The 16858-nt window shown below is 47.1% G+C and overlaps 1 protein-coding gene across 1 annotated transcript in view; it reads right to left on the minus strand.

Annotated features, from left to right (window-relative positions):
* LARGE1 (LARGE xylosyl- and glucuronyltransferase 1) overlaps positions 1 to 16858 on the minus strand; it is a 665684-nt gene that overhangs the window by 118831 nt on the left and 529995 nt on the right. The window contains exon 7 of the mRNA XM_077469166.1: positions 15487 to 15591. Within this exon, the coding sequence (XP_077325292.1) occupies positions 15487 to 15591 (105 nt within the window). The remainder of the gene's footprint in view (positions 1 to 15486; positions 15592 to 16858) is intronic.

The raw sequence follows: 16858 nt of genomic DNA on the forward strand, positions 1-16858 counted from the left end.
CTATCTCATAGTTAACTTTCTATGTTATCATTAATATACTCAGCTGACTGCTTAAACAATTTGTAAACTAACCACCATTGCCAAAACTTTTTTTGGGAACCTCCTATGTTTATATGTCAGTTCCTCTCGTCTTAAGTTAAAATTAATTGCTTTAATCCATTCAACTATCGTTGGCGGGTAGGGACCCCTGTTCAGTTGGCACCATAACTTTTGACCGAATATCGAACCCCATTAAAGTCAATGGCACCCAAATGTCAAAAATCATTTTGAAGGCTTATATGCAAGTAATTGGGCAATGGTTATAGGGGTCGAGTCCTGCCCTGGGGGACATGTATCAATAAAAAAAAAAAAGTTTGTGGAAAAACTTCATTTTTAAATGTTTTGATTTTTAAAGGGAAAGCATAAAAATGAAAAAATCCTTCCACTATAGTGCCTGAGGGGTCCCCATATTCTACCTGTAAAGTGACAGATCTGTATCATGTCTAGAATCTGCTGCAGCAATAATTGGATTTATAAAGCCCCAAAAAAAAAAATTCCCTGCAAGCTGCCTTTATTTTGCTCAGCAATAGCTGGGGAGCCATTGTTTATGATGAGGCCACAATGTAGTGCACTGGGAACAAGATTAGAGATTTTTTGGATACATTTTGGTGTCACTTTGACTTTGGATAGAAGTAACGGGTGCATAAAAATTGGTCTTTGGGTGTCGGTGGCGCCTTCCCACTGTAACCCTATAGAGGTGCTCTTGATGAAAGTAAGAATTGGCCTTGCTGTAAAAAATTGCAATGATATTCACCTGTCAAATAGGTGCAGAAAAATAACTTTGGATGTCGGGGGCTCCTTCCCAACGTAATCCTATAGAGGTGCTCTTGATGAAAGCAAAAAAAAAATTGTAATGATATGCACCTGTCAAACAGGTGCTGAAAAAATTGGTCTTTGTGTGTTAATTGTGCCCATGTAACCTATACCAAAAACACCCTCAAAGCTAGGCAGCCTTGAAGTCCTGCAGAGATTCCATATCCCAAAAAGGCTTAATTGGTGCCATTGGCATCAGGGGCTTCATAGGTGGTAATCCAGGACTGATTCATTTTTATAAAAGTCAAACAGTCCACGGAGTCTGTGAACAGATGCGTTCTATGATGAGTAACAAAACCTCCTGCAGCACTGAATGCCCGTTCTGAAATCAATCACGCTGGATGCAGGGCAGCCCAACAGCTCAATAGCATACTGGGCAAGTTATGGCCAGCGTTCTATTCTCATGACCCAGTAAGTCAGTGGAACATCAGCTGGAAAGCTCTCCATCTCTGTTTTGGCCCCGAGGTAATCGTCCACCATGTGATGCAGACGTTGCCGATGGGATGTGGAAGCTGACAGCCCTGGGCAGCGAGGACTAAAAAAAAATCCGAAATGCCTCACTTAGGCAGACGCCTTCTCCAACGCTCCTCTCTTGACCAACAGAAGACTCAAAACTATGTTTTCCACGACACTGTAACCTACTGGAGTCAGGAAAAATGTTTAATAAAATCCTCTTTAATTTGTCCTCCTAATGTATCTCCTGCAGTCTCTGTGGGGACGAGATGTGTTCTGAGAGCTTCCCCTTATAATGGTGGTGAAGGAGGGTTGCCTACCAGTAATCATCCTTCTCCTTTATGCCATGGCGAACCTTGGTACCTCAGATGTTTTGGAACTACATTTCCCATGATGCTCAACTACACTGCAAAGTGCATGAGCATCATGGGAAATGCAGTTCCAAAACATCTGGGGTGCCAAGGTTCGCCATCGCTGGCTATGGGGGTACCTGATGTTCATAGGACAATTTTACAGAGGAGGGCATGGAGGTGGCGGAGGAGGAGGGGGTAGCGCTTACAGGTCTGGCATCATCACCACCAGCTGTATGGATATCAGCCAAAAAATAAAGCTGCGCTAAAACTTATAAAGTGAAAAAACTAAAGAAATGATATTGTGACATATTAAATCCTAGTATCACATACTAAACAATGTGTGTAACCAAAAATTGTGCAACAATTATTCAAAATTAAAACACATAAAAAGTCCAGGGGGGGCGTGTCCAAGATGGCGACCGGAGTGGAGGCATAGTCCGGGAGCTCCGTGACCTGCACTGCTAATTATCCTGTTTCCCTGCGGATATAACCGACCTTGACGCCCCTGGAACCCGGCTACGGATTTCCTGGTGTGGTATGCCCAGCAAAAAGAAATCCGGGACTCCATTGAAAGCTGCCACACCGCGTTCCCTGCCTCGCGGTGGGGGACCTCGGCCTTGCCTGCTCTCAGTTATGGCGTCGCAGGCCGCTGACACGGACCCTGCTGACCCAGCACTCCAGGACCAGGACAACTTCTCTGCCCTGATGCAGGCCATCGGTATGTGCCAAACCACACTGACGGCAAAGATTGATACCGTTCAGCTCGAGATGGGTCTGATCAGGAAGGACATGGATAAATTTAGATCCAGGCTGTCGGAAGTGGAGAACCGCGTGGGGACGGCAGAGGACACTCTGGCTGAACACACTGCCTCCCTTCATGCTCTCACTACTAAGGTGCGGGCGCTGGAGTATCGCGCGGAGGACGCCGAGAACCGCAATCGGAGGAACAATCTCCGGATCATTGGCCTACCAGAGGGATCTGAGGGTTCTAACCCTGCTGCCTATGTGGAGCGTCTGTTTCACCAGCTCTTCCCCCAGGCGGCCTTCTCGCCGTTTTTCGCGGTTGAGAGAGCACACAGAGTGCCGGCGGCTAGGGGGCCTCCTGGAGCCCCCCCTCGCACACTTATTCTGCGTCTCCTCAATTACAGAGACCGAGACCTGGTGCTACGTGAGAGCAGGAATGTGGAGGAACTCCGCTTTGAGGGGACTCGCCTCATGCTATTCCCGGATTTCTCGGTAGAAACACAAAAACAACGGAAGCAGTTTGACCAGGTGAAGATGGCCCTGCGGCAGAGGGGCCTGAAGTATGGCATGCTCTTCCCGGCGCGTCTCCGAGTCCAGGATGGGGAGACCTCCAGATTCTTTACCTCACCCGAAGATGCCTCCAACTGGCTGGAATCCCTGCCGAGACGTTAACAGGTGAAGCTGCCCTCGTCCTTTTTTACCTGGTTCTTACTTTCTCTGTGAGCTCCCTCCTGCAGTTGTTGCTGACTGGATTTATGCTGCGCTCTTTAATCTGACCGGAGGGTAGTCTCGCTACTGACGCTGGGTTCCCTTATTCTTATCCGTGGCCCCTCTTCTCCCCTTCCCTTTCCCCGTCCCTCCTTGGCGGGGCTGTGGGACTGGGAGCGCTGACTGAGACTGTTATGGGCCTACCATCTATCCTCGGTGCTGGAGTGAGGGGTTTGTTCTGTTCTATTTTTTATTTTTTAAATTTTTTTTGTTGTGGGATTATTCCAGCCGTTATGCCCAGCGCTGATGTACTGTTTATACTTACCCCACGATCCACCAATTTTAAGAACTGTGCCCCCGGACCTCTCTGTCCGGGTGACTCCCTTCCGCAGGGAGATCGATACTGCAGGACTCTTTATCCGCCTGACTATGTGGTGGCAGGATCATCATGGTTGACTTCTACTGTGCCTTCTAGGCGCCCTCTTGGGGCACTGCTTCCAAGGGTCTGAGAGACATGTACTTTTTTGGGATACAAACGCGCCCAAGTTGGGGGGGTAGCGTGGGGTGGGGGGCGGGGGGTCGGGTGGGTTGTTTTGTGTTTATTATCTGGGCCCGTGTTTTGGGTAGTTTGTGCAGGAGATCTCCTGTTCTGGGGTCAGGGTTCTGCTCCTTTTTTTCACATGTGGGTTATGGAGGGTGGGAGGGGGTGACGGGATCCGGACTGTGGTATTTTTGTCCTCACTATTATGGCTCCCCTAAGGTTGGTGTCCTGGAACGTGCGGGGATTGAACTCCAAGATTAAGCGTTCCCTGGTTTTTTCTTATCTGAAGAAGTTCCTCCCGCACATTTGTATCTTGCAGGAGACTCACCTTACGGGTTCTCGTATTCTAGCATTGAAAAAGCCCTGGGTGGGCTCTTACTACCACTCCACTTTCTCCTCTCATTCTAGGGGGGTCAGTGTTTTGGTACATAAGGCGCTTCCCTTTCAACTACTTAATTTACACCCAGATCCTGATGGGCAATATGTTATTATGCATGCACTGTGTGATGGGGTGGAAATGGTGGTGGTGGGGCTTTATGTCCCGCCGCCGGCAGGCCTCTCGACGCTTCGGAAAATTCTTGCTGTAGTGGCCAGCTACCCGGTGACTAATTTCATTCTCGCTGGGGACTTTAACATGCCTCCAGATCCGAGTGTCGACAGGCTTGCGACAGGGCGGGTGGTGGATCCGGGTTTAGCCAGTTGGGCTGCAACATTCGGGCTACATGATCTGTGGAGGTGGAAACACCCGGTAGCCAAACAATTTACGTGTCATTCAGCTACTCATGCCACCCTGTCCCGGATCGACCTGATATATGCGAGCACTCCTCTGTTGCAGAGGGTCTCCGAGGTCTCCATACTGTCTCGTGGTATCTCAGATCATGCCCCGGTGATGCTGACTCTCCAGACTGACTCGGTGGCGGGGATGGGGCTTTGGAGACTTTCCCGGTACTGGATTACGGATGAACAAGTGGGCCCGCTGGTGCTGCCGGAACTGGCGGATTATTGGGTACATAATGCTGACTCTGCATCGCCGGCTTCGGTCTGGGATGCGTTTAAGGCATATGCCAGGGGCAGATATCAGTTTACTATTGCTCAGGTCCGTAAGGCCTCAAGATTGATGTTATCGGAAGCTGAGCGTAAAGCACTTCTCCTGGAAGAACGCTATGCCAGCTCCCCGAGTCCGGGTTCCCATGCGGATATGCTCACCGCATATAGGGAGCTGGCGCTTATCCGCACCGCTTCCTGCCGCCGCTTCCTTCTTTCCCAGACGCAGAGAATTTTTGAACAGGGTGAACGCCCGGGAAGGTTGCTGGCCTGGCTGGCGGCGGAGCGGACGGGGAGCTCCTGCATTGCGAATATTAGGGGGGCTGATGATACTCTTCTCTCTGATCCCATTCAAATCAACGCTAGATTTGAGCAATATTATACTCACCTGTACGAATCCAAGGCCACGTATTCCCCAGGGGAATTGACCTCCTTTCTGGACAGGGTGGCTTTCCCTGTCCTGACTCGGGAGGCTGCAGTTGCCCTGGAGAGACCTATCACTATGCTTGAGGTCCAGAGGGCGCTTAAATCCCTTCAGGCGGGGAAGACTCCGGGTCCGGACGGACTCCCCTCTGAGTTCTATAGAACCAATGCAGAAGTGGTAGTCCCTTATTATCATGCTAGTCTAACCAAGGCCTTGGAATTGAATGCCCTTCCTGACTCCTTTTCTGAGGCCATCATTGTACTGATCCCGAAGCCGGGGAAGGACTCGGAACTCTGCTCCTCCTACAGGCCGATATCTTTGTTAAATGTTGATGCCAAGTTATTGGCGAAGATATTGGCAGGTAGGCTGAACATGGTTATACATGCGTTAGTTAATGGGGATCAAACAGGTTTCATGCCTGAAAAAGGCACTGATATTAATTTGCGGCGCCTCTTTACGAACATAGCGTGGTTGGGGAGGGGGGAGGATGTGGGTGCGGTGGCCTCCCTTGATGCGGAAAAGGCCTTCGACTCAGTCGAGTGGGGCTTTCTCTGGCAAGTCCTTGCCCGATTTGGCTTTGGTCCTAAATTCGTGACTTGGGTACAACAATTGTATGCCTCCCCTGTGGCTCGTATACGCACGGGTGGAGTCCTTTCCTCCCCTATCCGCCTTTGCCGGGGCACGAGGCAGGGTTGCCCCCTGTCTCCGGGGCTCTTCGCTCTGGCCATTGAGCCCATGGCGATTCTTTTACGTTCTGCGGAGGGCGTGGCAGGGTTGAGGGTGGGTCCCTTGGTAGAACGGGTGTCGCTTTATGCGGACGACGCGTTACTATACCTGGGGGATGCCTCGGAGTCCCTTGCGTCGGCACTATCCATAATTGATGAATATGGTCGTTTCTCGGGGGTCCGGATCAATTGGAGTAAGTCGAGTTTGTTTCTGCTCTCTGATTCTACACCCCCCCCGCCCGCCTCGTCCCCACTGCAGAAGGTATCCCGTTTCAGATATTTAGGGGTTGAGATCTCTAGGGACTTCTCTCAATTTCTAGCTAACAACTTATATCCTGTCCTGAATGCTTTAATAGCGAAATGTCAGATCTGGAAAACGCTGCCCCTGACGCCGGTAGGACGGGTTAACTTACTTAAGATGACGTTTCTCCCAAAATTCTTATATGTGTTCCGTAACACACCCGTTCCGATCCCAGCCATTTTCTTCCGCAAGTTAGATGGGGTGGTTTCCTCCTTTGTGTGGGGTGGTAGGGTTCCGCGAATTTCTAGGGCCAAACTACAGATGCCTCTGTCCGCGGGCGGACTGTCGCTGCCCTGCTTCCGGCGCTATTATTGGGCCGCAGTGTTGGTCACAGTCCGTTGGTGGTTCACCCAGCCCAAATCTAATCCGGCGGTTACGCTGGAGGCGGCGATCTTGGGTTCCTACACAGCCTTGGCGGGAATAGTCTATCGGGGAATCAAATCCAGCCCGCATGTAACGATCCCAATGCGGACTACCATCCAGGTTTGGGACAGAGTCGCGGCCACTGTTAAGGCTGCGGACTCCGTCTCCCCTCATAGCCCACTGTGGGGCAACCCCAGGCTTCGGCATTTTGGTTCTATCCCAGACCCGGGACTCTGGACTAGGTTTGGTATCACTACCATTGCTCATATTATGCCTAGGGGGTCTCTCACCCCCTTTCCGGACCTCAGGGAGGCCCATGGCCTTCCCTCCTGGATGCTGTTTCGGTTCCTTCAGCTGAAACATGCCTCGCAGGCCCAATTTCCAGGGAGGGTACTAGTCGAGCCTCATGGGATAGAGAGGTTTCTCATGTCTCGGGGGGTAGACAGGATTCTCTCTTCTATATATCTACGCCTTACCTGTGAGAAACAGGAGGGGGACTCGCCCCTGTTCCTCGTGTGGAGGGGAGACATCCCTTCCCTCTCGGAGGAGGAGTGGGAATCGGCCCTTCAGAGTTACCTCCCTGGGGTGATCTCTGCGAGGGATAGGTTTATTCAATTAAAATTTTTGCATAGGGCTTACTACACCCCCCAACGCCTGGCCGGGATCTATCCCGCCCAGTCCGAACTTTGTTCTAAGTGCCAACGGGCAGTAGGTACATTCTATCATCTTACTTGGGAATGCTCAATCATCCAGGATTATTGGCAAAAAATACTGGTGGAAATTAACGCAGTCACTGGCCTCGCAGTGTCCATGGATCCGAAGGTGCTTCTCCTTGGAGTCACGGATACTGTGGTGCAGGCTACATATATGAGGCTCCTACTCTTCTATTTATGTTTCTATGCTAGGAAAGTGCTTTTGCAGATGTGGAAGGATTCTTCTCCCCCTACGGTGTCCCAGTGGCACTCGATGGTGGACTCGGTGCTGCCACTTTATAAGCTCACATATATGGGGCGGAAATGCCCCAAGAAGTTTGGCGGCATCTGGGATCCATGGTTGAGTGCTCGCTCTCTCACGGTTTAATTGGTGTTACTTTTCCTGTCCCCTGCTTGTGATCCCTAGGACTGGGGGTCTGAATTCTGTAATCGAATGTGCTTGTATTGAGATCTGTGCATAAGTTGTATTGGAAACTTGTTTTGATCAATAAAAACGTTTCTGTTAAAAAAAAAAAAAAAAGTCCAGGGGGAAGAGAAACGCAAAGAAATAAATAAATTCAGTCCATTGAAGTGACTCTTTAAAGCGGGAGTCCACCGGGACTCCGCGTTTTTTTTTTTTTTTAAAAGCCAGCAGCTACAAATACTGCAGCTGCTGACTTTTAAAATAGTGACACTTACCTGTCCAGCGCGCCCGCGATGTCGGCACCCGAAGCCGATCGCTAGGTCGTCTGTCGGGTCCTGCCGCCGCCATCTTGGGTATGGGAATCAAGAAATGGAGCCTTTCGGCTTCATTTCCCGGTTCCCTACTGCGCATGCGCGAATTGCGCTGCGCAATAAGGACGCTCCCCGCTGCCTCTGGGAGCTGTGTGTTTTCCAGCAGGCAGCGGGGCACTTGCAGGAAGGGGCGGGCACTTGCGGAAAGGGGCATAAGTTATGCCCCTTTCCGCAGAGAGCTGTCCCGGAAGTGGGTGCAGTTACCTGGATTATCCAGGTAACTGCACCCCCCTCCCCCCTGAAAGGTGCCGATTGTTGCACCGGAGGGGGGGAGGGTTCCGATGAGCAGAAGGTCCACTTTAGGGTGGACCTCCGCTTTAAAACACCCTTAAGATGTATAGCAGGTGCGCCCAAAGAGAGAGTTCTATCCACCACCGAATTCAGTAAGGCTTACCAGCTGACAAGATCTCTTTTTAGGGAGATCATACAGGCTTGAAAACAAAACGATCACTCCTGGTCTCTCCAATGGGTTCTGCTGGCGTCTCCAACTCCTATGACTTCTTGTTAGAGCGTCTCACATTCCACCATAAATTATTTGGTAAGAAAAAAAGAGAAAGGCTCCCATAGCATAATTCCGTATAAAAGTTTTTTTAATCTGAACGTAATAAAACAATAACAAACTCACAGATTTCCAGCTGAGTACAAGCGTGTATATAACCACGAGCCGGCCGGCTCTCTCCTGTTTACACTGCCCGCCCTTCCTGGTCAACGGGGAATGGCGGTGACGTCAGCACGCCGCTCACCCTACGTCGTTTCGTCAAAAATGACTTCTTCCTGGGGTCATTTTTGACGAAACGACGTAGGGTGAGCGGCGTGCTGACGTCACCGCCATTCCCCGTTGACCAGGAAGTGCGGGCAGTGTAAACAGGAGAGAGCCGGCCGGCTCGTGGTTATATACACGCTTGTACTCAGCTGGAAATCTGTGAGTTTGTTATTGTTTTATTACGTTCGGATTAAAAAAACTTTTATACGGAATTATGCTATGGGAGCCTTTCTCTTTTTTTCTTACCAAATAATTTATGGTGGAATGTGAGACGCTCTAACAAGAAGTCATAGGAGTTGGAGACGCCAGCAGAACCCATTGGAGAGACCAGGAGTGATCGTTTTGTTTTCAAGCCTGTATGATCTCCCTAAAAAGAGATCTTGTCAGCTGGTAAGCCTTACTGAATTCGGTGGTGGATAGAACTCTCTCTTTGGGCGCACCTGCTATACATCTTAAGGGTGTTTTAAAGAGTCACTTCAATGGACTGAATTTATTTATTTCTTTGCGTTTCTCTTCCCCCTGGACTTTTTATGTGTTTTAATTTTTAATAATTGTTGCACAATTTTTGGTTACACACATTGTTTAGTATGTGATACTAGGATTTAATATGTCACAATATCATTTCTTTCGTTTTTTCACTTTATAAGTTTTAGCGCAGCTTTATTTTTTGGCTTGTGTTTATTGTGGGTATCTCACATTGTGTTGCAGCAAGAACTTATATTTAGTTTATTGTCAGTAGTTTTAGAGCTTGCCTCACTGGCTTAGGCCTTTTTTTTGAACGATTGAGCAATTTTTTGGACAGCGCTGTTTTCCAAGGATTTTTTAAGCTGTATGGATATGCGGGGGCAAAACAAGCTGCAGCACCGAGCCCTGTCCTGCATCCTTTCAAGTTGAAAGCAGCATTACCCTGTGTGCTGTGAATGAAACATATCGTCCCTGCCCATGCTTGCTGGACCACATGTCAGCAGTAAGGTGGATTTTACGGCTGACTGCCTTGCCCAATGATGCCGCAACATTTCCTTCCATGTGATGATAGAAAGATGGAACAACCTTACGTGAAAAGTAGTAGCAACTGGGAACCTGCCATTGTGGTACAGCACATGTGCAAATTCACAGAAGGGGGCAGAATCCACCAGACTGAAAGGAAGTTGGAGAGCCAACAGCTTTGACAAGCTTGCATTTAGACGCTGGGCATGGACTGTGTTTTTTTTCCTGCTGCATTAGATGGGGCAGAGAAATTTGGCAGCTACAGTCTACAGCTGGGGGTGTGCTGCTGGCAGATGTGCTGCTAAGACCTGGGACACCCTGTGCTTTACCATCATCCCTGTCAGTGGAGGCTGTTCAGGGGCAGACTGAAGTGGGTGAGGAGGAGGAGGAGGGACAGATTTGTGCCCCTTTTGTGCGGCTTGTAGCTGCTCTTGCCAACGGGCTGAGCGGTTGGACATTAAATGTCTTGTTAAGCATGTGGTATCCAAATGGTTGGTGTTTTTGCCACATTTGAGGTGCCTGAAACACAATTTGCAGATAGCAATAGTGCGATCTGCTGCAGATGTGCTGAAAAAGGCCCAGACAGCTGAGCTATCTGGCACCCAAGTTGCATCAGTGACCTCATCATCATCATGAGCATCCTCATCTCGATGATCAAAGCTCGCCACAGCGCCTAGAGGCGATTCAGTTCGCATTGTGCACTATACAAGTATTTCATTCATTCATTCATTCATCTCTCTCATCTCCTCCATCTTCATCATTACCACTGGAGACAACTTGGCAATACGCTGTGGCTTGGGGAACATGATTGCCAATTCTTCTACCGATGTTCCTCCCTCTCTCTAGGCTCATGTTCCTGTCATCCTCAACCTCAGAAACAACATCTGAATCCAGTAATGGCTGGGCATCATCAAGGGGCAAGTGGCTGATGCTGCGGTCTAATAACTCAGCTGACTCCTCAATAGCTGATGTTGTGGCTATAGCAGGAATAGATGTGGACAAGGAGACAGGTTTATCCACTCTGTCAACTGCAGGGGACTGCACACTTGTCTCTGCAAGGTTTAGTATGCCAGTCCACCCCCTCCTTTGCATGCTCAGGCTGGAGAGCACGGGTAAACCCACTAAACAGAGGAAATGATGCCCTGCTGGAGGACTGACCACCACGTCCACCTTTGCCTGTGGACACATTTGTTGCTGACCCCCTTAGAGTGCCAAGGAAACTTCTGCTTCTCCTTGTTGTCCTCCCAGACACTACTGGGAGGGAGGGGGCAATGCTTATAAGCAAATGTAAAGAAAAGTTGAAATATGTATGTAGAAGCACTTTAATCAATGTAAAGAGGTGTTTGATGCACTTTAATTTGAGTACTCACACTACACAGACACACTCCACGGATACACTATAATATACTGCAATATAATGCGCCAAACGTACACTGAAGTACAGAACTATATGGCGTTAAACTGGCAGTAACACACACAAAACTATATGGCGTTAAACTGGCAGTAATGCACACAGAATCCCTGTCTTGTTCCTGGTTGCAATGAAAAAGATGCTGATATATGTCCATTTACCTTAACCCGTGCCACTGAGGCAGTATATAGAAGTTGTATCCATCTTATAAACTGGAATCCAAAACCAAATATTTCTAAACAATTCCACAAAATGTGCCATTCTATACTGTCAAACGTGTTTGTCATATCAAGCGACAATATGGCTCAGCTGGAACCTACAAATTAAGAAATAAACACCTTATATTCATCGCAGTAGATCTATTTGGGATGAAACCACATTGGTCTATATGCATCTTAGCCCTTGTACACACGGTCGGAGATTCCGACGGAATGTGTCCTATCGGACCGTTTTGTCGGATATTCCGACTGTGTGTGGTCTCCATCGGACTGTTTCCGTCGGAATATCCGACGGACCAACTTTTCCAACTTGCCAGTAAAATTTTCCAACAAAATGCTCCGATCGGACATACTCCGATCATGTGTACCTTACTCCGACGGACAAAGTGCCACGCCTGCTCAGATCAAATTCCTAGACCAAAGCTATTGGCTACTAGCCTGAACGTAGTCCCGTAGTAACGAAATAACGTCATCACGTTATGTACAATCGGATTTTCTGACAACTTTGTCCGACCGCGTGTATGCAACAGTTTCGGACAAAATCCGTCGGACAAAATCCAACGGATTTGGTTGTCAGAATGTCTGACCGTGTGTACAAGGGCTTAGATATTACTTTCCTCAGTCTAGCAGTCAATACTTTTGCCAATAGCTTGACATCTGAATTAAGTTATGAAATCGGGCGATATGATTCTGGATTAGTAGGATTTTTATAATTGCTTTATTCATGGAAGATGAAAGGCAGCCACCCTCCAATGCTGTACTGAAGACCTCCAACAACTCAGGCAACAGTTCATCTCCATATACCTTATAGACCTCCCCTGGTAACCCATCTGCTCCTGGGGCTTTATTATTGGGTAAACTAGTGGTAGCAATTTGAGGTTCCTCTAATGTCAAAGGCTGATCCAACTTTTCCCTATTAACCGCTGATAATTCTGCTAACGTAATGGAATTGAAAAAAAGCTTGCTTGCAAAGGCGGCAATTGGAAGAAGAAGGAGCGAAGAGTGCCAGCAGGGGGGCTCCAGAAGAGGAGGTAAGGGACCCCTCTGCAATTTCATTGCACAGAGCAAGTAAGTATAACATACTTTTCTATTCTAAAATAGTGTCGCTATAAGCTCAAGCAATATATTTGTACAACAACAGGGCTCGCATCAATGTGAGAGCCTGGGAAATATGAAAAAAGCAGTCAACAGCTCCACTTACGTGCATGCAAGAATTCAAGTTTATTTACCTGACAAAAAAATAAAATAATGATATATATATATATATTTATTGGGATTCATGAAAAATAAAAATGATACTTATCTAGGTGGATGCAGGATCAGTCAAATGCTGCATTTGTCCCCCGCCTGTTCCTGGCCAAGAACTGAGCAATCAAACACCATTAATTGCTCAGTTTTCGGTCTTCAAGCTGCAGAGAGCTGGTGACTGGCAGTCACTGGCTCTACGCTCTGCCCCTCCAGTGCTCACTGGAGAACTGGGCTCTGGAGTTGACAGCTCAGGCTCAGGCTCTCAGTGACTCATTGATGGCAGCGTCATCTGCCGATCCAGACATCTGGGTGGATCCCAACCATATGAACCTGGACTGGCTCTGTGACGTCAGCCTACAGCGCGCTTACAGGTCTTAGGAGTGCAGAAGAAAATGCAGTCCTGTGATCCATAGGAAAAGTACAGCCAAAAAGCTTTGAATATGCTTCTCCTTTAAAGATGCATTACCTTTAAACTTCTGTTGTCACTGTTGCTCCATTCCTACCTGAAACTCAGATTCAAGAAGCAAACATATTGCTAATTTTTGCTGCAAGAGATGATATTCTAAGTAGAATTTTATGATTTTGCGCCTGGAGATTTGTCTCACTGGTGGCACTAATATTATTTTATTACCATCATCTTTTTTTTTGCCAAATCCAATAAATATCCTAATTTTTTTCTTCACTCCAGCCTTGTAACATTTTAGCTCAAAGTCTGCAGAATAATTAGGCAGCAAAACAGGATGAAGTCCACTTATACAAAAGCATTTTTCCTTTTTTTTTGCCGGGTTTTACATACGGACCCCTAGACTGGAATATACCGAAATTTTCTGTGACTAGTCAGGTGACGGCTCATGGGAGGCCAGGACTGTGAAGAAGAATCGGCCTGATTATAATGCAGCTTAGTGGCTGAGGCACACAAAATGGAATATAACCTGCTTACTTTCCCAGGAAAAAATGCTGAAAGATTAGCAGCCTGACAAACGACTTGCGGCTGTTGCTAGTGGCTTACGCAGGCCATTTTAAGGCAACATCAATAAGTAATTAACTAATACAAACTAGCATGGATAGAAAGAGCTACATTAGCAAGCCAGGTGTTCCAAAGAATAAAGGGGGACGTGGCGCCACCAAAGGCACTTCCATATATTATAAAGAAAGCTGAAATATAGTCTGCTAACGGAGAGGAACGTAGATATATATGGGAGCCATCGGCCTCTTTCTGCACAATGGGATTCAATGAAAAAACAAAGGATTGCTTGATGTTTACACCACACAACGCTCTGCTTTGTAAAGGTCAATCTGACTTGGACAAAAGTATTGTTACGTTATACTGGGTAAATTACTTTCAATCACATCTGCCCCAATTGTCTACTATAGCTGTAATTTATGGGAGTAATTCTAGCCCTTTGGCGGTACCCGACGATGCCATCTTGTCATGCAGAAGCAAGCAAGGACATAAATATAGCCATTGCAGATCATGCAACAGATATGGAGCCCATCAGCAGAAAGAGAAATGTGTAGGTAGCAATAGAATTTGGAAAATACATTTAAAGCTGATCTCCAAATCACTAAAGACAAAATAAAATACATAAACCTCAGATTTACGCAGATCATTTACCGAGCACAGCCCTGTTTAATGGGGCAGGAGCTCTGATTCTCCCCTAGTTAAAGTGGTTGTAAAGGCTGAAGGGTTTTTACCTTAATGCAGCCTAAAAAACACTATAAAAAAAAAAAGGTGCCAGAACAGTGATAGCTGCGATCTTCATGGTCCTGCTCAGATTGCGTGCTGAGTGGCTCCCTCTGGCAGTGTCGCAGTGGCAGCGAGCGACCCCTGTGGTCACTATGCAGAGGAGAAGTCACTCGGCACAGGACCTGGATGACAGAGGCTATTACCGACTACTACAGCGACTGTCAGCTTTCCCAGAGGTCTAGCGGGTATGAGATGTGCATAGCTAAATTGGCCTAAGCTGGAACATATGGAATAAAGATCATACGCAAAGTTCAATTTTAACGTCTTTCTCCTGCTCACCAGACACCGTTCAGTTGCGGTGATTGGCCCAAACACTGAATCCTGGAAGGAGGCCACATGCTCTTACATGCCCAGAAGGACTGGGTATTCATCAAAGGTTCAGATGGAGTAACGGAAAAGTGGAAGAGTGCCAGAAAGGCTTCAGTGGGTGGGGTTTTTTTAATTAAGAAAAATCTTTATTGAAACTAGAATGGGCATAACCGGGAAGGTTGATGTGCCACTAGGTAGTAATTGATACAGCAATCTGCACATTACTCTTTGATAAACACAATGATAACCTTGGCAATATTTTAAAGAATAATTCCAAGCATTGGCATATTTGAAGCTGGATATCACTGAAGCAACCTTCGGTTGGATGAGGTGGAGACAGTACCAGGACAAGGTAAGGGAAAGGATCCAGAATTTCCCCCCTCCCTCTCTGTTAATACATGCAATTGAATGTGTGTACCACCCTCCATCTATTTTATGCCCCCTTGCTTGTCTGCTCCCAGGGCAGCTGCCCCTCCTGCCCACCCCTTGTCCCTGCCCTGGGTGGAGAGCCAGTGATATCACGCCCTCCACCTCATCCAACCAAAGACCACTTTGGCAAAGCATTCTCTGAATGGTGCCCGTGCTGAGCAGCCGACCTCCTGTATTCGGAATGCATCAGGCCAGTCGCTCAGCATGGGACCTGGAAGCAAGTGCAGATTACTTGAGCAGCAGTTTCAATTTCAGTTATTTCCAGCTGCTAGTGGCATCAGAAAGCTAGACCAATGTAACTATGTATAACATGCCGATGCCTGGAAGTTTTCTGTTGTTCTGCATGTCACATCATAATATAAAGCTCTGTCAGGCATACCTGTGTTGTATCCTCTACCAAGAGCTGGCCATGGCCGATGGTTCTTCCACAGATTCCCCAAGTACCAGTCACTTTGATTCTCCACCAGGCCAAGAACCTGTTGTCCTGAAAAAAAACAAAAACAAAAGGAAGAGTTACTAAGTCATCTATATGGACTAATAGAATGTTTGTTTTATTATAGATACAGTATATAAGCTACCTGTCTGTTCCAGTTAAAGAGGAATCCTTGATCCCTGGACACGGGACATAGGACAATGGACACGTGTCAAGGTTAACATTGAAGAAGACCTAGAGAACAACTTTCTACACGAAAAATATTTTAGCCATTCTTTTATTTTTAACTGATCCTAGAAGGACTGTTAATGTGGACTTTTTTTTAACATGGTAACTAAACAGTTACCTATTACCACTGAGCACTACTCTTGACAATGCCTCTATATTTCTCTCCAGACTGAAGAAATCTTCTTTGTTCGGGTATCATCCAGGGCCACCATCTACTTCTTGGACTGAGATGCCAGTTCAGAGATTACATAATCAATGCAAATTCTGATTTCTGTGCAATTCCTGAATGTGTTCATACTATTCTGACACAGACCACCCCTGTGGTCACAATATTGCAGGCTGATCACTGAAGGATGGGAGAATGAAGCAATGATTCCTCCTGCCTGCAGCTAGGGCAAAGTCATCTGATTTAAGCTTAGGGACTGCTTTTGCATGATAAACGGTGGCACATTTTTGAAAAATTATATTGTACTTTATCATGTGATATGTCAGGATATTATTAATGCAGGTTACTGAAAAGTCCACTAAGTGTGTTTAAAAACACAGCATGGTCTCATCCAAAATAGACATGACTGCGATTATTTTTTGGTTAAGTTGGCAACATCTAATGTCCGAGTCTTTAGCCACAACTCCTCTAGTCTGCAGTATGCCTGACACAGGCTCCCTTTATGTAGATGGAGAATGGCCAGCGAATCCCTTTATGAGCTCCTTGTCACAGTCAGCCCAGTAAACAAGTTTTTTTTGTTTAAACACTGCCTGCGTTCCATCTGTCCAAGGCCATTACATTAACAAGGAGCGATGGTACCCAGCATGCTCTGCAAAGTGCTCAGTGGCATCAATTCCCAGAATTGTTGGGCCAAGTTATTCTCATCTCCGTTACCTGTCGTCCTTAATGCTGTCCTGTTTGTCTGACTTTGTCTGCAACCTTTACCGTTTTGTCCTCTTGTCCCTTTCTGATTGAAGCTTGGTTCTAATCCAATATCTACCTTGGGAACCTATCCTTTAGAGTTTGGATCTTGTTTTCCTTGCTTTGCTAATCATTGAATTTGTGTTCAATGGGGCTATTTATAATTGGTCAGAAATCATCTTT

Source organism: Lithobates pipiens, unplaced genomic scaffold (genome assembly GCF_037356315.1).
Source record: "Lithobates pipiens isolate NorthernLeopardFrog02 unplaced genomic scaffold, aLitPip1_a1.2 Scaffold_8, whole genome shotgun sequence".
In the NCBI taxonomy this organism is placed as follows: domain Eukaryota; kingdom Metazoa; phylum Chordata; class Amphibia; order Anura; family Ranidae; genus Lithobates; species Lithobates pipiens.